This window comes from Emydura macquarii, unplaced genomic scaffold (genome assembly GCF_026122565.2).
Source record: "Emydura macquarii macquarii isolate MOO-44397 ecotype Brisbane River unplaced genomic scaffold, CSIRO-AGI_Emac_v2 contig_1876, whole genome shotgun sequence".
NCBI classification, from domain to species: domain Eukaryota; kingdom Metazoa; phylum Chordata; order Testudines; family Chelidae; genus Emydura; species Emydura macquarii.
This window is the reverse complement of record NW_027132013.1, coordinates 12,089,622-12,110,606: the sequence shown is the minus strand read 5'-3', so window position 1 is coordinate 12,110,606 and position 20,985 is coordinate 12,089,622. Positions and strand designations below refer to the sequence as shown.

The following is a 20,985-nucleotide window of genomic DNA, read 5'->3' as shown; positions in this document are numbered from 1 at the left end:
CTTCAAAAACAACTACCATCCTGGAACCTTAAAATGCCACCTGTCCTACAAGAAGGAATTGTCTTTTTTATAGATACTATATGTTATTCATTGGAATTCACCTACAGGGCAGCAGTTCTTATGCAGAACAGGTGACATTTTAAAACGCTTACTTTTAAAGGTAAAATTTATCTCTCAGAACATTACAGTGGAGCTTGACTATTTTGTTCTCTTTCTATGTGTGGTGCTGAATATCAGAACTGAGCTCTGCCATGCAGATCTGGAAAGAAAATCTTTCCCTAACTTCTAACGCTCTCCTTTAATGGCTCTTAATGGTTCCCAACATCTCTGCTCCTTGGTTCACTGTTCAAAAACAAATGACTGAGCATTCTAACATCATGACCCACCCAAGCATGCTGTATAGCAGTGGTTCTCAAGTAGGGATACACAGGACCTTCCAGGGGGTACATAACTCATCTAGATATTTTCCTAGTTTTACATCAGGCTACAGAAAAAGCAGTCAATACAAACTAAATTATCATACAGACAACGACATGTTTATACCACTGTATATACTATACACTGAAATATAAGTACAATATTTATATTCCAACTGATTTATTTTATAATTATATGATAAAAATGAGAAAGTAATCAATTTTCAGTAATAGTGTGCTGTGACACTTTTGTATTTTTATGTCTGATTTTGTAAGCAAGTAGTTTTTAAGTGAGGTGAAACTTGGGGTACGCAAGACAAATCTGATTTCTGAAAGGGGTACACTAGTCTGGAATGGTTGAGAACCACTGCTGTATAGTTTGTGATTAAAGTCAGGGTTCTATGTATTCCATGTGTGATGTGATGAACCTGAGGCTGTGTGTGCAGCAGTGTATTGTATGTTGTGCGTGCATGTGCATGCATGTGTAACAGACTAGATGGCTCAGTATTTTAGGGATGGAATACATAACATTTCACCTCAAAGTTATTGATTTGAATCTGGCCGAGGACAATAGTGACTGAAAATCTTTAATTCTTTGATGGTTGTTTGGTGGCCTCTATGAGCTGATGATCCCAGTCCAGTCCATATTGAACAGGTGCCTACATGACATAAACCATGATCATAGCTAGCACTGATCATTTCCAATGTTGGTATTCTTGGCCAAAAGGTCTGGTATTCAAATGACCCTTGCTCTCCTTGAGATGGTCTCTTCAGTTCAGGATGGAAGCTCAGAGGTGGGGCAGTACAAAGAAATTTGCAATTCTATTGGCATGCTGTCTCTGAGTAAATAAAGGACATCAGTCTCCAGAGCCACCTTCCATTACCTTAACTGTGTTTTTAAAAAAGAAAGACAATAAAACAAGGGTGTGTGTGTATGTGTGTGTGCGCGCACGCACATGTGTAAAATACTACATATGCACTGCACATAAGGATATGTTCCTTCATATAACAATGTTTCCAATGACCTTTTAATTCCATTATAAAACATTGTGTGAAGAATTACTTATAAATTTTTAAATGCACAAGAATGTTATATATGTATATATGGTATTTTCTTAGACTGTTTTTGCACACTGCTGTCTTACTGTCCTTATTCTCATTCTCCGTTGTGAGTGTGCACCCCTCATCAGCACCAGATTAGTAAAATAATTTCAGATGGGATAGATAAAAGATTTGGGATATACAGTAATTTTATTATTTGAATTAATACAGCAGTATATTAAGAGGATAGTTTGTGCAGCCCTGTGCCCTGTAGGGCTTTGGTTTAATTCTAGATGCTGCTGGTCATGTCAGGAATTTCAGCTATGGACATCACCATCAAAGATTCCTTCCAAGGATGTACTTCTTTTTGAAAAGTATCTAGAACTCAAGTGCAAGGTGCAGCATGTACTGGGTACAGACTGGCAACCTATAAATACTATTATAAGATCTGGGTAATTATTCCTAGACTTTTATTCCTTGTGATCTTTCCAGACCCACAGAGTAACTTAGTATGTGGAAAGGTGGGTTAAACACATATAGTGTTTATGCATAGTCATACAATATATGACTCAGTTGTATGAAGGCTGTTGTTAGCAGACTTTGCACTTAGTGCTTTTTCTAAAGGAGTCTACAATATATATGTATGATTGGGTCAGTGGATACGTGACTATAGGAGGTTAGGAAAGAATCTAAGAATTGGGAAGCCTCAGCTGGGTAGAATTAGTTTTGTAGGTGCTTGGGGTCATGGATAAGACAGTAGCACCTGCCCTTGAGATAGTGGGCATAGCTCTGGGATAGGAGGTGCTGGCCTAATGGAAATGTAGGGAAGAAAAGGAGACTTGGGATGGTGAGTGCTGGTTATAATAGAAGGACCTTTGGGTAGATGTATGCTGGCATAGGATAGATAGGGAGATGTGGGATTAAAGGTGGAAAAATTGAACTGGAAAATCAATGCAGCCTGCCTGTGGTTTTGATGCCAACACATTTTCCTGATAACTGGGCAGTCTCATTGCTTGGAATGAAATGAGGCCACAGTCCGCACTTATGGGAGTGACCCCTTTGACCTTTCTCACAGCCTATTTTCACAATCCTCTGATATGCATCTTTCAAGCATTCATTTCTTTAAAAATTCCACCTGTACATTTCTAAAAAAAATGTTTAAATCTTTGTTTCTCTCCTTCCATTTGTGACTCCTATATTAACTTCCTCTCTGTGCTACATCATTTCCTTTTTCATGCTAGCCAATGAGGACCACTGGCCAAAGGTATGTAAGATCATTTTCCCCCCCTTTTTTTTGTTCCCTTTTGTTAATGTGTAGGTCGTCCACCTAAATACAACACGGTGCTGGGGTTTGGGGCACTGACCCCCACATCCCCTCTATCCAGTCATCCTGACTCCCCTGAAAATGAAAAGACAGAGACCACATTTACTTTCCCCGCATCTGTTCAGCCTGTGTCCCTGCCTAGCCCCAGCTCCACAGACGTAAGTAATTCTTGGGGAGGGGTTTGCTTTTGGAAAGACGTGGAGAACCAGCCACCTTGGAAACTGCTTCAGATTTTGTTACTTTAGACTCAGTCACTGTTTGTCATGGTTCAGTGCAGTGAAACATGCCAATGTTCTTTTATTCCCCAACCTTCCACTTTTTACTTCTTGTGCCTATGTTATAGTACTGCAGATATTTTCTGTGACATTCAGTCATTGATTGGCATGTTGGCATACACTGGGCATGCTTAGATGAGCATGTTTCCTCAGTGTGTATTGTCTGAGATCTTGTGTGACTGAATTAAATCTGTATTCCAGTGAGGAACTGGGAAGGGGAGAATGAGTCCTGTTATTTGAGACTATAGTAGCAGTAAGTTGCTGGTGTTTCTGTAATAAGAGGAGGAAGAGAACAATCTCTTGGATCTATGTTCATCTCTGAGTTATTGATTTGATCTTTATGATGTATTTTATGTTCTTGAATCACCTGGAATAGCTGGGCACAGTGCTCAGAGCACTTGATCACACAGTGCTCAGAGCACTTGATCACAGGGTTTTCGTGTCCTGGTGTGACTGAGTACATTGCCTCTGCACTCCCGTACTATATGGGGAATAGAGGAGTGAGACAACTAACACAAGAATACTCAGCAGTCAACGTGCACTTCTAGTCTGAAAAGTGATTTTGTAAAAGTTTATCTTTCAGTAACTCCTGTTATATGGGCTCAGTTTATAGGTAAAAAGATGCTTTTTTATTTTCAATCATCAGTGCTGCAAAGTACCCCTGGGATATGGGAGGCATGCTGGACTCTTTCCTTTACATACATCATCAGCAGTAATAAAAGTTCTAAAGTCCAAAATGGGTCCTCGATAACTCCTATGCAGCCCCATTGACTCTTATGCACAGAAGTAAGTGCTTGGAACTGAGTAGCCAATTCTATTGACAATGCACACAGTGGAATAGAATCCATCTCCCTCCCTCTGAACTGTACCAGCTCTGCAGGGGTAACAGGAGTATACAACAATCAAAATATACTTTAGTCACTAAAGTTAGCAAATGCAACCCTGGTACACAGGGAGGGAGCACATCTATGGAGTAAGAAGGAATCCTTTTTAAATAATCACTTTTCAGAATGGAACAGTATTTGAACATCAGGAAAAATTACCTGACAGTCAGATAAATGAGGCTGTGGAATAGACTCCTGAAGGAAAGGTGCAGCATTTCCATCTCCTGGGACTAAACTGTACAAACCACTAGAAAATATGCTCTAGAGAACAATCCTATGCTGGCTCCAAGAGATGAACTAAGTCTCGTCCATCTCTGATATCTGTGATTTTTTTTTACCATGCCCTGTGACCAGAGCATAACAGTTCTCAGAACAGTGTGATGTGTTATCATATGTATTACAATGCCTGGCTACCACAGGCTAAGTTAAGGACAATATTATTCCAGTGTTACATCCTGATTCTGAATTTCTTGCCTTTGGTGAAATTGGTTAATATTTAGGTTCAGTGCGCTGTGATTTAACATACTACTTTAATTAAATGATTGTATTTTAAAAAACACAAAGACTTCAGAGGAAACATGCAAGTTGACACAATAGATTATTAAAATATATAATGCATATTCATGCATTTGGATAACTAGTTAAAATTATCTCTCAGCTCAGCGTAATATAGTGTGTCAGCAAGTAGCACAACATTCCCCTCAGAGTAATACAAATCTGTATACTAAAACTTAGACAGGTTACCCAGCTTGTGCACAGAAGAAAACATTAAAATATTAATATTATTGCTTTAATTTAAAAAAAGAATTCCATCCAAAAAACTCACCCAGTGCACATTTTCCACCAATTGATATAGCTAGCTTTGATTTTAAAAGGAAATAGATACCACAGTGATAGATGCCTTCTGAAATATCTAAGACCTATGAATTCTAAAAGCAGAAAATGTATCAGAAATGATTCATTTATCATGAATCCTTTACCTTAAAAACAACTCCATGAATTTGTTTTTAAAAATTGTGCTTTCACATTTACACTCACCAGAATAGTGACGGCTATTAAATATATGGTCATTGCATGACAGATTTCTTATTATATTATATTCTAATTATAGTTATTATGAGGAAAAATGGTCTTTTGATGTAAGCACAGGGCTGAAAGTCAGGAGATCTGGGTTCTGTTCATAGTCTTTCACATTGTGTAGCCTTTGGAAGTCAAATAATTTCTTGTGGCTCAGTTTCCCCTTCTGTAAAATGGGATAATAGATTTCCTTAGTTCATATGGGTATTGAGACTTAATATTTGTAAAGCACTTTGAGATTCTTGGCTATAGAAATGCAAAATATTAATTATTTAAGCACCAGCAATATGATTGGTGCTGTACAGGAATACAAAGAGAAAGATACAGTCCTATGCATCAAGGAGCTTACAATCTAATTAGATATCCAACACAAGATATACTGGGATACTCAGAGAACAGTGCTAGTTTACAAAGATTTTAATTTATTATAAGTGGTGCATGTAATGCTATCTTTGTTAAGGTTGCCTGACACTTTCCATTTTAAGACCCTGTTTTCAATTTCTGACAACTTCGCCAAATTTAAACATGAAACTTTCCACACTGGGTGTCTAACTCAAGTTGAATTTTTTTTTTTTAAAGTTCTACCTAAAACATTTCAGCTGTTTAACAAAACATAATTAGGGGAAAATATATTGTTTTGTCCAAGTTAAAAAAGTCTTGTAACTGGTTTTTTTTTTTGAGAAACTGTGTGGCATACATGCTTTGGAGTAGGGGCTTGAAATTTAGCATGGATATGGCCTTTGAATCAGGGGTTTGCCTTTTGACATCCTCATGAAAATCACCGCCAAATTTAGCCATACTATGTCTGTGAAAAATCTGTTTGCATATGCTCAATAGAGATCTGTTAGAGTTTGGCAGCAAAATTCTCTGATGATTCCAGCTACACTGAGCATGCTCCATCACCTCACAGTTCCTACAAGCTGACTGGATTGCACATGCAGAATGACTGGGCATGCTCCATTCTGGGGCTAAGCGGGCCTTTTACTGCAATTGCTGCTCCCAGCCAGGCACCAGAACTGAGAACAGTGAGATTCTCTCTCTCCTGTGCTGTTAGTACTCTCCCTGCTGGCACATAGGCAGTTTGGAGGAAAGGAAGGAGACAGACTAACTTGAATGCAGCAGGGTAAGGAACAGGGTGATGGAGTGGGAAGAGATGCAGAGAGAGGGACAGGGACAGGAACTCTAGCTGGGAGGAGGGATAAGAGCCTAGGAAGGATCAGGGTTAGGAATAGGAGCCAGGAGGGAGGGGACAGGTACAAGAGCAGGGAAGGGCACATGATGAGAGTCAGGGAAGTAGGAACAATTGGTAGGACAGAGGGGTGGAAGCTGGGCTGGTGGAGGAGAAGATGGGCAGGGGCAAGAGTCAGGCAGGGGGAGAAAAGAGCAGAAGAGGACAAGGAGAGGGCTGTGAAGACAGGGGTGGAAAGGTCTATAATCACTTGAGCACAATCTCCTAAAGAACCTGGAATTAATCCTATTATTCTGGTGTCTTGACATTCCTATGATGTCTAGTAAATTGCTCTAAAATCTACTGGCAAAGCGTGTATCTCCGTGCCACCCTAGTGGCAGGTCCACTTAGAAGAAAACAGCCTTCTGTTGCTGCTAGTTACTCTGTTAGCTGAAATGGTAGAGGATTATGCTGTGGATCTAAATATCCACAGTGATAATCCACATGTGGGAGTCAATATGGTTCCACAGGATGACATTTTTGTCTTTCAGTTTTTAAGTTTTTTTAAAAATTGGGAAATTACATCCAAACAACGTTTGTTCTGTTTGCAAAGGCAAGCTCTCAAAAATTAGGGGATGCCAGAATTAAGGTTGCCTGTGCAACCTTAATTCAGTCCTTTTGTGCATAAGCATAATGATACAGTCTTTAAATATATAGAATCATAGAAATGAACAACTCAAGGGGACTTCAGTAAGTTATCTAGTCCAGTCCCCTGCACTGAGGCAGGACTAAGTATTATGGTCATATACTCATTTTTCCCACAGGCTTTTTTTGATGTAATATACACAGAGGTGTGCACAAGGGGGGGCAAGCAGGAGCTCGCCCCTCCCCCAAAAAATCCATGTGTCCCTGCAGCCCAGGAAGGGAGGAAGCAGCAGGGTGGCTGGCTGAGCTCTTCCTCCCTCACCCCTACAACTGCAGCCTGCTCCTTTTCTTTCCCTGCTGTTGTAGTCTCCCCATCCATTGCTTCTGCCTCCACCCCGACTCACCTCACGGGCAGTCTGCAAGTGCAAAGCAGACAGCAGCACTGGGATTCCAGCAGCAGGTTCCTCCCTTCCTGGGCTGCAGGGATATGGAGAGTGCTGTTGCCAAGGCTACTCCTCATTGCTGGGTGTCCCCCTCCAGAGGTGTCTGGAAAAATCAGGAGGGTGGGGGGGTGTCACGCAAACCTTTCTTTTGTGTGTGTTTAACATGCCCCTCCAAAAGTATTCAAATTTAAATTTCTGAACATGCCTCTGAACATACATATGAATATAGAGATTACACACACATGTACATATAGTGCTGGTTTATTTTTATATTTGTTTCTCTGACAGTGACATCTAAATTCCAGGGCCCCATTGTTCTAGGTACTGTGCAAACATAACAAAGACCCAGTCCCTGCCCTGAAGAGCTTACAGTTGATTTTCTGTTCTGTCTAAGCTTCGCTTGGTGTAGAAACAGAGGAGGTGAGGCCAAAAGTGACTTTGTTACCTTTTGTGCTTCCCCTATTCTGGAGTCAGCTGCAGGTCTTCTCAGTCTCCAGCATGCATTAGAGCAACCTCAATTAAAGCTGCTCTGATTTACACTTGGCTGCTTATGGCCCCTCGGAGCTGTTCCAGAAGCCTGTAGCCAGAGTGTAGCAATGTGAGGGGGACATACAACAACAATCTGGCCCATATTATACATTCATTTATTAACAACAAATAAGACATGGAACATTTCCTGGGAATTAAGTATTGGTGGGGGGAGTTGAGGAATCACCCACCAGTTATTAATTCCCACAAAAATGTCCTGCACTATTGCATTATTACTTTGATAAGATGAAAATAGGGCTATGGGTGCATGCGTGCATGTGTGTGTGAGAGAGATTCCAGTTGGCACATACGGGGCATTACTAGAAAATTAATACCTCACACATTAACCCATCTTGTTACATGAATCATCAATCAACATTCCACTGAATTCTAAACCTGAATTGATAATCTCTCATGCAAGTGTCAGTTGCTCAAGGAAATCACCTGCCTAGATCTGATTCTGTAGGATAGCAGATGTCTCAGTGCTTAATGGGTCTAATCCTGAAAGATATCGACTATGTGCAGAATGCCCTCAACTGCCTTTGTATTCAGTGGTAGTTGAGGATGTTCAGCACTTCATAAGATTGGGTTATTCATTAATGGAGAACTTCAAAAGGCTCTAGGATGACTTTCTTTTTAAGACTGGGTTGCAGAGGATTTTCTCTTTGCCTTTATCTTGTTTCTTATCTGCCTTCTGTTTCTTCTATGCATTCACACAATGCAGGAAAGAGGAAAAGGAAGCTCTTGCCAGCCTGGCAACATAGATGTCATTTCAAAGGAGGCATGAAATCTCACTGATTTGATTCTTCAATTAACATTTAAGAACTCTCTTTAGTATTAAAGATTAACCAATTTCAGAACCCAACACTCATTTGATTCACAGAAGTTATGGAATCAAAACATAGCACTGAGCGTCAAGAAAGATTGACCCTGTAGAAAACAGGACAGTAGTGCTAACCTTGGAAGATAAGGGATGAAGAGCAGTTCCCCTTAGAGTAAGACTTATCTGTCATGGAGTCTGAAAGTTAAACCAAAAACAGATTGTATTTGTGTATGATTTTCGTTGATAATATGGTGGATCTCTTGTTGCATACATTTAATACATTATCCATAATAAAGAAAAAATCCACTTTTTCTTGCCCAGCCACATACTGTATAGGAGTGAGGCAAAGTCTAGCATAATTCTAGATGGCAAAACTCCTCAAATCTATAAACAGGGCACTCAGGAACATTGCATGCCCTGATATTTCATATTAAAGAGGCATACACTTGCAGTTTGCTTCATTTTAGACAAATTAGGGTCAAGATCCTACAGTTGTTCTGTGCATGAAACTTAATTGAAGTCCATGGGAATTGCATGTTTTGAGGGCTTGAGAGATTGGACCTTAACGTGTGGCAAGTTGCCAGAGCAGCCCAGGTGGATGAAGGGCAGCGTTTGGGTGTCCCTATTCTGCTCTCTGTTTTTTAAGCTGTTTTCCTTGTGTGTTCCTCTGTTTAAACGTCTACTTATTTAGAATCACAAAGCATGAGATGGGAATGATGAAAGAGAGAGAGGAAAAAAGAGACAAAAACAGACCTGACTTTGCTATGAACTTTTCACTGGGGGAGTCATTGAGGAGTGAATAGTTGGGAAAAGGAAGTGCCTCCAGTAGTAATGCAAAAATAGTTAAACATAGATTTTTAAAAGGACACTATCTACTAATTTTTCAGTTCCTTGTGAAAGCCTCTTATGGCTGAAAATAACATTTTTTTCCCTCTTGATTTTGTCATCATTGATCTCCCCTCACGTCCCTACGCTAATGATGAAGCAGAAATCAATAGTTATTGTGAGGCATGGGCAATTAATTTTTAAAATATAATGGGTTAAATGTATCCTGGTATAACTTTAGTGAAGTTAAAGAGTTACCTCAGGGATGAATTTGGTCCATTCTCTTTAATTTACAAATCAGAGCACTAATCTCTTTTAGTATAACAGTTTGAAAGGATATCACAAGTGCTCTAAATACTTACTTGATGGTGTTCTTTTAAAGTTCAGTATTGCCCTATGGAGGTTTCTTAGGGAAGACTGTGAACAAGAGGCAACCTCATTTGTATGCTCCCTCAGGTGGAGCTGTGCTTACATCCAAAGATTAGAAGGACCATGGAAAGTGGGTATGTTACCAGTGCAGGCTGAAATATTTGAAAATCTTCCTAAGATGCATGGTGGGGTAGAGATTGTTACTAAAGACTGTGGTATCAAGTGTTCACTAGGGCCTCTCACCTGGGGAGGGCAGAGGGTGTTGAACTTCTGACATCTTTGCTGGTTTTCCTGTTAAACCTCTTAAAAAGAACTGAGCCATAGCTGTAGCTTGTGCTGAAGAGTTTACATTCAACTAGGATGTAGATGTCAAAGGTCAAAGTTCACTTTTTGCCTTCTTCTTTCTCACCCCCTTCCCTCAATTTTATAGGGCGATATCCATGAGGATTTTTGCAGTGTTTGCAGGAAAAGCGGGCAGTTGCTGATGTGTGACACATGTTCACGTGTGTATCACCTGGACTGTCTGGACCCACCTCTGAAAACCATTCCCAAGGGCATGTGGATCTGTCCCAAATGTCAAGACCAGGTATTGTTTGAAAGATAGGGAGTTACACACAGTGCACTACAAAGATTTCTCCAAGTTAAAGAAAATAACCTGATCACTTGGCTTAGTAGATTGGGACAGCCTGACATTGAGCAAATCTATTTGATCTGTAATTAGGCTTGTGTGAATTTCATCAAATTGCCACTGTTCGAATGCTCACAAATACTAAGCCTTTAAGTCTTGCTTTTGTGCTCCCAGACTCGGTCTTTTTGTGTTACCCTTGTGTTTCAACTCTGCTTTTCTGGGGCAAAGCACACAAACTTTTGGGAAAGGTTCTCTATATGACCCATAGGGATTTTCCTGTAGCTTTTTTACTCAGAATTTCAGTGAAAGGTGGTAGTTCTTTGTCCAAAATAAATAGTATATTTGCACAAGCCTACCCTTAATAAAGAGGGAAAATACTGAGCCACTGCTTCCTGGTAAAACCCAAACATCAAAAAGTTTGTCATTCCTGTTCTCTTTCGTGGTACATTCAGTTTCAGAATAATGACTATCGATGAATGATTTGGACCTTCTTCCCTCAAAATCCCTCTTTAAAAGTATACAAATGGATTGGAATAATAAGATGTTATTTCATCCATTAATGGCATAAAGATTATAAGATAAAGAAGTAAACTGCTATTTTCATTTCCCCTATTTTGGAACTTCAAGAATTAAAATGGGATTGCTGTTGAACCAACAGCCTGAAGCTATTAACATACTGTCTGACCTAAGAGAGTGCTTTGATTGTCCATGTGAACCTCTATTAACCAGATGATAACATAAGAAAGCAACCTGGCATTTCCACATTCATATTCCGTAACTCAGGAAAAACAAACAAAAAACCTCAATAGATTAAGTGATTCAATGTGGTTGTAGCTGAAAGGGGGGGGGGCGGATAGCCTTCCTTTCATCCCCTTCTCCCACCACCATCTCCTGTTTATTATTTTACTGAAGGATTACCAGAAAATAAATTAAGTGTCAGAGAGATTTTGCTTTAGAGTGACTCGGGCCTTGATCCCCTAGTTCATTCCTTCTGGTGGGCTACCAAGGTTCATTCTTCCTCTCTAAATAAGGTATCTTAGGAGGGAACCTGTTTATGCTCTAATGACAAGGATGATGCTTACCCTTCTAAGGAGGGTTTGACAACACCAATAACATGATCCTGAGAGCAAGTGGAAATGGGAAAGTGTCATGTCTTATGTGTTGGAAAGTGTGAAGTTCATATGTGTGGTGTGGAGGCTGTTCTATGCCATCAGAGGGTTTCTCCCAGGAACAACTTAGATCATCAGTTTGTCTGACCCATAGTTATGTACCTGTCTTCTGGCAAGTTTGAGAACAGATATGTTGTCTTTTCATTCCTCTTTAACTTATTAAGTTTCATGAGCAGAAGATGTTGTGATTATGAGGGAATGTGAGAAAATGCTGATATTTGTGATAAGCAGGCCTCCTTTGTGGGGGCTATAATACAGATGTGAATAATTCCCTCTGTTGAACCTTGGAACAGGATTTTAAGGCATTATGTTTACAGGTTGTATCTAATGATAGCCATGAAAGAAACGCTTTTTGTCTTGCCCTCTCTTTTTATCTCTTCCCATTTTCTTTCTCCCTTTCCCAGAGGTAAAATATGTGCCAGTTAAATGTGCACACTCTTTTCTTTCAGATGCTGAAGAAGGAAGAAGCAATCCCATGGCCAGGGACTTTAGCAATTGTTCATTCATATATTGCATACAAAGCAGGTAGGAAAACAGAGAACACCTTTGCTTTCATGTTTGTAAAATGTTATTTTGGGAATGGGATTGGGTAGGACTTGTTTTAAAGAGGAAATTAAGGGGAAAACCTTTGATAAGTAATAATAATAATAAGCAATAATGTGAAAGAGCAGTTTAAGTACTTTGTGAAAGCTTCATGTGACTCTTCATTTATGCAGGTGCTATTTCCAATGTGCATTTCATTTTGATCCAATGTGTCTAAAGTAACTTGGAGACTCCATCTGAAAGGCATAACAGGGACTCTTTAAATATGCATCATTGAGAGGATTACTATTCCTTTTTACAGCAAAAGAAGAAGAGAAACAGAAGCTACTTAAATGGAGTTCAGATTTAAAACAGGAAAGAGAACAACTAGAGCAGAAGGTCAAACAGCTCAGCAATTCCATAACAGTAAGTATTTTTCTCCCCTTTAACTCTACTCTTGTTCTCTGTAGCTCTTTCATTCTAGCACCATATAAATGGGCAGAGCACAAGTCTAGAGACTGGTACTGTAGACCTGATCCAACTCCCATTGAAATTAGTGGGAGTTGGATAAGTTTCTGTTTGTACCTTGCTCCTTCCCCTGCGCTTTGAATCTTTTGGATGCTTAAAGTACAGCCAACATGAACTCATGCTAGCTGTACCTTGCAGTTGTACGGTAACCCAGAATACCAACAGCTGACACACAACCCATGGAGAAGTACAGTGGACCTATGGCTCTTATCTTTATTACAGAAGAAAAGCCTAAGTAGCTACAGGTCCTAATATCTGATGCTTCACTTTATTCCAAGTCACTAGGCTGAATTGCATTATGGGACTTACAGCCTTGGTGCACGACCCCATCATATCTGAAATGAAAGCAACTGCAGTGTACTCCATGTTACTCACAAGTTTGGACCTCAGGCTCCTGGCTAGTCACCAAGGCAGTCTTCGTTTGGGCAAACTTTAGGTGCCCCTGCCTAATAGTAATTATACCTTGCCATGCTTCTTCCCCCTAACCAGAAACCATGCTTTCCATCTTGTTTTGTAACAGTAATAATTGGAACCTATGTGTTAGCATGTAATTGTTTCTCACTATAACAAACAAGGTGGACTCCTAAGTCACCACATGTAAACATGAGATCCTCAGGAGGGCCCATGTTAATATCACAGAACTATAAATGCTAAGTTCTTTTCCATAGCCAACGTTTGCGACATTATACAGTTCTAATTTATTTCACTATACTCACCCTCACATACTTTGGGATTTTTTTTTTCTGTTTAAAAAAAATATTTATAAGGTGTTCCATGCCAAAAAACCTCTAATGCTGAACATAATAGAATAACTCAGATAAATAAGCTGCTTTCTTTGAAGAAATTAAATATCATAGTGGTGGTGAAAGGTGCTGGATTAGCAGCTTGGGGACTGGAGTATTCTCTTTATCACCAGAAGGCTGGTGTTGTCTGGCATGGCAAGTAGCAGAGCACGTGCTCTCCAGCCATGTTCATGGGCAGCACCCATTCATCGATGTGCTTCAGCCCTGACCTAAAGGGATTATCTATAGGTGAAAAGGGAATTCAGTCTCCATGGACCACTCATTATTTACCTCTTCACTCAAACTGCCAACATTGGGTCAATTAGTGCCAGTTGTGGTGGTTATTTTTATGATGCTGTCATATATATATATATATATATATTAAAAGTTGGACTGAGACCAGGGGGGTTTGAAGATCAATGTAGAAAAAAGGCTTCAAAGCTTTTTTAAAAGATACCATCTTCCTGCGGGACATCTGTTGGGACCTATGTGTGTTTTACATAATTAAATTGAACCACATCCATAGAGAAGGTATCGGCTGCCTTCTCCTTTTTCTTTTAGAGAGTTTCATCTGTGAACTCCTAAAACATAAAGTGGTTAAGCTAATTTGCCTTGACTGTTATCAGAGCTTCTGGAGTTTTTTGTAACTTGACCCCCCCCTGCAAAAAAAAAAAGGCCACAAAATAAGAATTTTAATGAAAAGGGCACTGCGTCTTTCTCTTCAAGTCACCCTTTTTATTTATGAAGAGGAAATTATGTTTCTGCTAAAATAGGTAAAAACTGTATATAAAAGCAATATCTCAATAGCAGGACATACGTGCTGTCAACAAAGGCAGTGCCTACAGGATGCCTGCATTTGCAGAACTGAGTTGGAGGAATTTCAGATGCAATGCAATACTAGTAGAAAATAATAAAAACTTGCTAGTTTCAGCTGGACATTAACCCCATATTTTCCTCCAAAAGAAACACAATAGGATGGAGGAATCTCTGGTGATTTCCTAATCTATAAGGGAGATAACATAAATGGAGGCAGAGCAGGTAGTAGTTACCTGCTGGCAATTGAACTTACCTGTAAATATTAATTAAATGTGTGTGTGCAGCTTTGAAGTTTATCTTCCTCCAAGCTGGAAAAGTGAATTTCTAGGTGCAGTCCTTTCTGGAACTACATTCCTTGCTAGGTGCCTATATCTGGATTGATGAACATCCAAACCTTTTCTTACCCTCTTCCATTCCACTAGTTATCCTTATGGGTGTAGTGGTTGAGCTTTTTGTTGTTCTAATTTGCTGCAGAAATGTATGGAAATGAAGAATACCATCCTGGCAAAACAGAAGGAGATGCACAGCTCCTTGGAGAAGGTAAAACAGCTGATCCGCCTCATCCAAGGCATTGACCTTTCAAAACCCATAAACTCTGAGGTCAATTCAGTAGCCATCTCCAATGGCATGGACTCCACTAACAATGCTAATGCTGCCACCTCCACTCCAGCCCCTTCCCAGAGCTGCATGGTGAACTGTAACAAGGGCGATGAGACTAAATAACACAGTGGAGTAAGAAAGAGCCAAGGGAGGTGGCGGCGAGGAGGAGGAGCAAAATAATGAAACTCTAGAAAAGCAAAACCGGATTTCTTCTGGAAAGTGCAGAATTCTTTAGTTCTTTGGTTCCAGAGAGAGCGTGAAGATGCTTGTGCCAGGCGGCACCAGAGTTTGCCAATTGATCCTTCTTATTCTGTGTGTACATGCAAAGTTTGGATCATGTTACATGAATAGTGCCAGCTGGGGGTTCTTTGCCAGCACCATGCCAAGTGAAATAATATATTTACTCTCTCTATATTTTACACCAGTGTGTGCCTGCAGCAGCCTCCACAGCCACTATAGGTTTGTTTTATTTTTGTTTGGGGTGAGGAGCAGGGATAAGGGAGGAGAGCAGGTTTCAAATCCTTATTTGCGGAACAGTTTGTTTAGCTAGGGAAAAAATAAGTCCAAAGAGCCTGTGGGCTTTTCCTGTTTCTAAACTCTCAGTACTATTAAACCAAAAAGCAGAAATATAAATTAACAAATCCCAGTGCCCAGAAGGGACAAGTCTATCAAATAAGCAGTATTTACTATTGTTTAGACAGGAGATGTACAAAAAGAAATGGGGATGGATTTTTCACTGAGTAACAAGCACATGTGCAGGCTGGGGATTTACTGTCCTGGCAGCTTTGGGTTAACCCTGTTTCTTCACAATAGACAAATGAAATGCATTGGAGAATTGGATTGGTTTGGATCTTCAGGTTGATCCAGGAAGCCTTTGTTGGCAGAGGAAGAAGAGGGGATCGAAATGGTTGAGTTGAAGCATTGAAAGAGGATGTGTCAAGGGAAAATGTGCATCAATGATTTTACTTGAAAACGAGGTTCCAACTCTTTTCTATATTTATAAAACAACAAAAATATCCTGAACAAAGCAGCACATGACCCAGATGTGTGAACTGAACAGAGAAACGTCCTTTTCTTTCATTTCCTCTCTTTCTTTTGGTAACGAAAAATAAATAAGGAATAGAAAAGCTGTTATTCAGGCTGACAGTCTAATTAAAGAGGTAGATGGGACCTTGCATGGTATAGATTAGAAGTAATAGTGTCAGTGAGATACAGTGAGTCTTTGTGAGTCCTTGTGTCATCGTTTTGGGCACTGTTTTTTTATGCAAGGGCAAAATCTTTGTATCTGGGGAAAAAAAAAACTTTTTTAAAATTAAAAAGGAAAATAAAAGATATTGAGGTCTTCCTAGTGTTACTTAAAATAAGATCAAGGTAAGAAACATTGTAAAAATTACAAAAGTGCTATTTGTTTCCTAAACAAGTGATTTCTATTAAAAAGGTGTCAGAACTGGAGAAAATGCTGTGTGCTTAGAATTTTTTGACACAGACTTTGCCTATTATGATGACATTCTGCTGTGTTTTGTGTTTTAAAATCCAATGGGGCAGGTTTCTGTAGGTTATATCATACACGCCACTTGCTGAATTCTAAGCAGAATCAAATCATAAAGTGCTGCAACTCACTCTCCATCGGAAGGAGCTCTCTGTCTTGTCTCTCCTGTTATCACATCTCCCCATTCTTTCATGTGTTAGTAGCCCAGAGAAGAGCACTGGCAGCATGATTGTTAAAGCCTTTATGCTTTTGTAATATTTAAATATGGACTGATTAGAGCACAGGTATAGAATTAATGGGGATGGAAGATAGTGGATTTGTTACACCTGAAATCTTCTTTTATTTTATCGCCTTATTCCAGAATTCTATCTCTTTAGCATTATAGTGTGACTATGAGTACCTGAGCCTGTCCTGTGAGTTGAATTGTCATAGGGATTGTGTCAGTTAAGAGTGCTGATCCCGGACATGCAGTGGGTGTGTCCCATGGCTACCCAGTTCCGCTAATATTAATATATGAATACACTGGGCCAAAGACTGTTCCCATTGAAATCAATGGCCAAAATCCCTATGCCTTCAGTGGGAGTCGTGTTTGGCCCTTTATGCAGATGGACTCAGGCAGAGCTCCTGTGCAGTGATGAGTGGTACATGTGTTTTAATAGCCAGGCAGACCTGCTCTGCTAGGGGAATGGAACACTGAAAAGCTTTGCATTTTGCCTATGATGTTCTAGGCAAAGCAGAGTGAATACCATGACCCTGGTATAGCCTGAGTATGCCACAGCTGCATATGCTTCTAGAAGATTCTTGGAGCCATTTCCTTCACTCTCCTTTAGTGTCCATTTCCACTAACACTTTGTCCCTCAAAGACACTTTCCTTTTTCCAGTGAAGTGAACACTTTTTGCAGCTGTGAGCCCAGGAGTTGATCCTCAGTTCTTATATTTGTCAGTAGATTTAGAGGAGGAATTCTTGTGTGCTCTTCTCAGTTGGCCCTATGATAAACTAGACTTTATCTTCAAATGTCTGTATTCTGTTCTAAAGCTAGCTAAGCAGCAAGGATCAGTTAGCAGGAGTGGTAGAGCAGGATTGCAGCCAGCAAAACCAATTTTAAACTGATCAAAGGAAATACTTTTTTGTAACAACACGTAACAAACCTGTGTAACTTGTTGCCATGAGATATCATTGGGGCCAATTGCTTAATAGGATTTTTAAAAGGATCAAATATTTATAAGGATAATGAGATAAAATAAACTAGAAATACAAGACCTCTTGCTTTAGGGCATAAGCCAGCCACTATAGAGGGGTTTCTTGCACCTCTCTCTGAAGATACTGGCATACTGACAGGCTACTGGGTTAGAGGGACCCCAAGTCCTAGCTGGCATGGCAATTCCTATGTTCCTATGATTCTCCCAGTGTTATCTTCACAGTGCTACTTGGAGCACTGTGCCATTTGGGGTCACAGAGTGTGTTTGAAAGCTGAGAACTGGCTTGATCTCTCCTCTGCCTGTTACTGGAAGGGGCTAAGGTTGGAATTCAATGGTGGTCTTACTTGTTTTGAAAGGCATTGTATCACCCAGAGGATGTTAATACCTTGTCTTTCTTATGCCACCCCTGTGAACACACCCACTGCCTCTTTCCCAAGGTGTCTGTTTGTCTCTAGTCTTGGAAGAGATATGTCAATTTACTTAGGTCTAATTTCTACCCGTGTTAAAGTTTTGGTTGGAAAAAGTCCTCCAGACTACAAAAGCCTACCTTAAATTCCACTATGACCTGTCAGAGAAATGATCTTAGCTTAGAGCTTTTGATGTTCTCTGGTAGATTGTTGTTTCCTTCTCTCTGATCCTTTTTGGTATGCTTCCCCTATTGGCTCTGCAGCAACATCAGTTAATAGGCAAGTACCATTCCAAGGGCTGTGCTAACATTAGCAATGCTGCTGCTGCATAGACATTAAGTAAACAGGAGCCACTGTGTGCAGTTAGAAACATTGGGCAGTGAGGGAATTGACATTTACTAAATAGAAAATAAAATATACATTTTTAGCTGCTCAAAAGGAGTTTCAAACAATGCAGAAATTACAACTGTTTAGTAGTTAGCTTTTAGCTTGTATTAATATCTGCTGCTATTTCTTTCCTGTCATATTTGGTATGGTCTGAGTTTGTATTGAAACCTTTCCAATTCTAAATTCCTCTGAACTGAGACCATGTGGGAAAGCTCCATACAATAATTTTTAGCATTATATATTTCCTAAGCAGCATACAGACATTAGCTAATCCTTACATCACTGCCAGGGAGTAAGTGACTTCTTTTCCTCATTTAAAGATGGAGAAATTGAGGCAGGGAGCTAGAGTGAGGCCACAAAGGGAATCGGTATCAGAGACATTCCTGGCTCCCAGCCCAATACTCACTGCAGTAAATCATGCTGCCTCTCTCACTGCTTAGAAACAGAACAAGTGAATTTTAGAAGTAGGTTTTCCCTTATCCTTGCAATCAACACAGCTGAAAGGTGCATTTCTCGGATATCACGCAGCCTTGGCAGAATACTTAGTATTATGGTTAGTTATTATTTGTTTAGAGCCAGCAGCATGCTCAGTGCTGTACAAAACAGTCAGCCACGAAGTAGTACTGGTATGGATTATTTGGTAGACAGTGTGGGAAACTTAATGGTTCTTTGAGTGCATCACTGGCAGGTAATTATCAGTGGTAGGATAAAATGATTTGCCCCTTGGGAATCCGGGTTAATAGGATCTGTTAGTTACCCGAGCAAGACAAGAATCTTATTCGCCCTTAGTTGCAAACATGATTCTACTGGTAATGATGAGAATTTACATCTGCCTACTTCGAGTTAAAGGTTGTGGAGATTTTGTAGGCAGATCTGTTAGTTTAGTTGTTGGCAGGAAGTTGGTGATGTATTTTATTGATAGTATGAGAAGGCTTCAGAAAGCTAATCCATATCCAAGTTCTCTGGAGATGTGACTATTCATCCTGACCTCCTCAACTTCAAATCATCCTCTTCAGGGACTGTCCCAGGCCCATCGCTTGTACTCTGAGTGTGGCCAGCATTCACAAAGGCCCAGGATGAAATCCTCCTCTTGTTGCTGACTGAGATACATGAAATAAATGGAGAGGTCCTTATAACACAGATGTAGCGAAACATCATCAGTGAATTTGCACTGCAGCTGTTCCCCCTAGCAAGGCTTAACCATGTCTGCTTTGCTTCCTCTGCATCAGCTTAATACAGTGTGAAAATTAAACCTGTTTTTAAAAAATGGAATATTCAGATATCATAACCTAAACTGTTTCTGCTGGAAGCTTCCCCGATCCAGTCTTAATTGCAGCCTTCTCAAAGGACAGAAGAGTAGTGATGACATGACCACGCATAGGGTAATATGTTTTGTTGCACCTGCCACTAGGCACTTCATCTGCCAACTCTATCCCCATCCCCACTCAGGGCACAGCCAAGAATTTTGATTGACATGGGGTCTGAGGTGAGCAGTGGGCCCCACTCTCCTCTGGCCACCTTCCAGGACCCAGACTAAAGCAAGTTTGATGCAGCTCAGTCCTTGTAGTGGCCTATTAAGAAGTGCGGCATGCCTGAGCTACAGTTACAGCCTCTTCTCCATGCTCCACCATAGTAAGAGGAGCCTCAAGAGCAGTGATTCCATGGTGTTCCTGCACCAGAAATAATTTTACCACATGCCGTCTTGGTTCTCTCTCCCCCTCCTTCACACATCCATGAAGGGAACATGCTAAATACTCATTCAGCAGCCCAGCTGCGATGACCTATGCTGCCCTGCTCTCCCGCCCCATGAGATTCGCCAGTAATCATACTACTCTCTTCCCACCAACAGGGGCACTTAAGCCACATCCACTGTAAAGCTTCTTCCCCTCCCCTTGTTCTGTTGGCAATAGCAATTTCAGTCTGGCAATAAGACTTGAAGGGCTTCTTGGATACTGAGGATTTAGGGCAAGCTCAATTTTGCCAGGTTGCCACAGAAGATTTCCATTTCTTTACTGCCAAGACTGCTTCTTCCAGGATTCTTCCGTACAGAAGAGAACCTGCATAGATGGCTTTTTCAACCCAGAAAGAAAGCAGATAAATATTTTCCCATGCACCTGACTTGCTTGGCATTATCAAGGAATCCTGGGCTAGCTTGGTCAGCAAACTGCCTTACCCAAGGCCATTCACAAGCTGTATCACCAGTCAGAAGAGAACTCTATCTTCTCAGTTTGGAAGACACGATGTCTCTTAAGGCCTCTGCAACAGAAAGCTAAATCTCTAAATGCACCTTGGCTGAGCAGCTGCAGCATGTTGCTTCAGATCCATTCTGTTGGCCATCAGACGTGGAACGGGATGCCCAGGGAATCATAAGGAGCTGGAACTCCAGACTGATCTCTAAGCTGCCACCCTCTTGTCATTCAGATCCCTCATGTAAAGGGCTCACTCCTTTGATAACATCCACAGGAAGGGATGCAATGCTACTTCATAAATCCTTGTGTTATTCCCTCCTGTGGGCTACCCAGTGTATCCCATCTTTCCCATTTCATCTTGTAGACTGGAACAAGGATTGTCTGTATTTTTGTGTCCTGTACAGGATGAGCATATATGAGCACATAGTTGGAACTTAAACAATAAAATAT

The 20,985-nt window shown here is 40.4% G+C and overlaps 1 protein-coding gene across 3 annotated transcripts in view; it reads left to right on the top strand.

Annotated features, from left to right (window-relative positions):
• The window catches only part of PHF21A (PHD finger protein 21A), a 263,268-nt gene extending 246,923 nt beyond the window's left edge, over positions 1-16,345 (top strand). For 2 of the 3 annotated variants that reach the window (XM_067557629.1, XM_067557628.1), the window contains 5 exons: positions 2,776-2,939; positions 10,249-10,404; positions 12,065-12,140; positions 12,460-12,563; positions 14,738-16,345. In XM_067557629.1, the coding sequence (XP_067413730.1) occupies positions 2,776-2,939; positions 10,249-10,404; positions 12,065-12,140; positions 12,460-12,563; positions 14,738-14,986 (749 nt within the window). In that variant the 3' untranslated portion in view covers positions 14,987-16,345. Of the gene's footprint in view, positions 1-2,698; positions 2,722-2,775; positions 2,940-10,248; positions 10,405-12,064; positions 12,141-12,459; positions 12,564-14,737 lie in introns of all 3 variants that reach the window. The other variant, XM_067557631.1, reaches the window with a different exon arrangement.
• Positions 16,346-20,985: the final 4,640 nt, after the last annotated feature.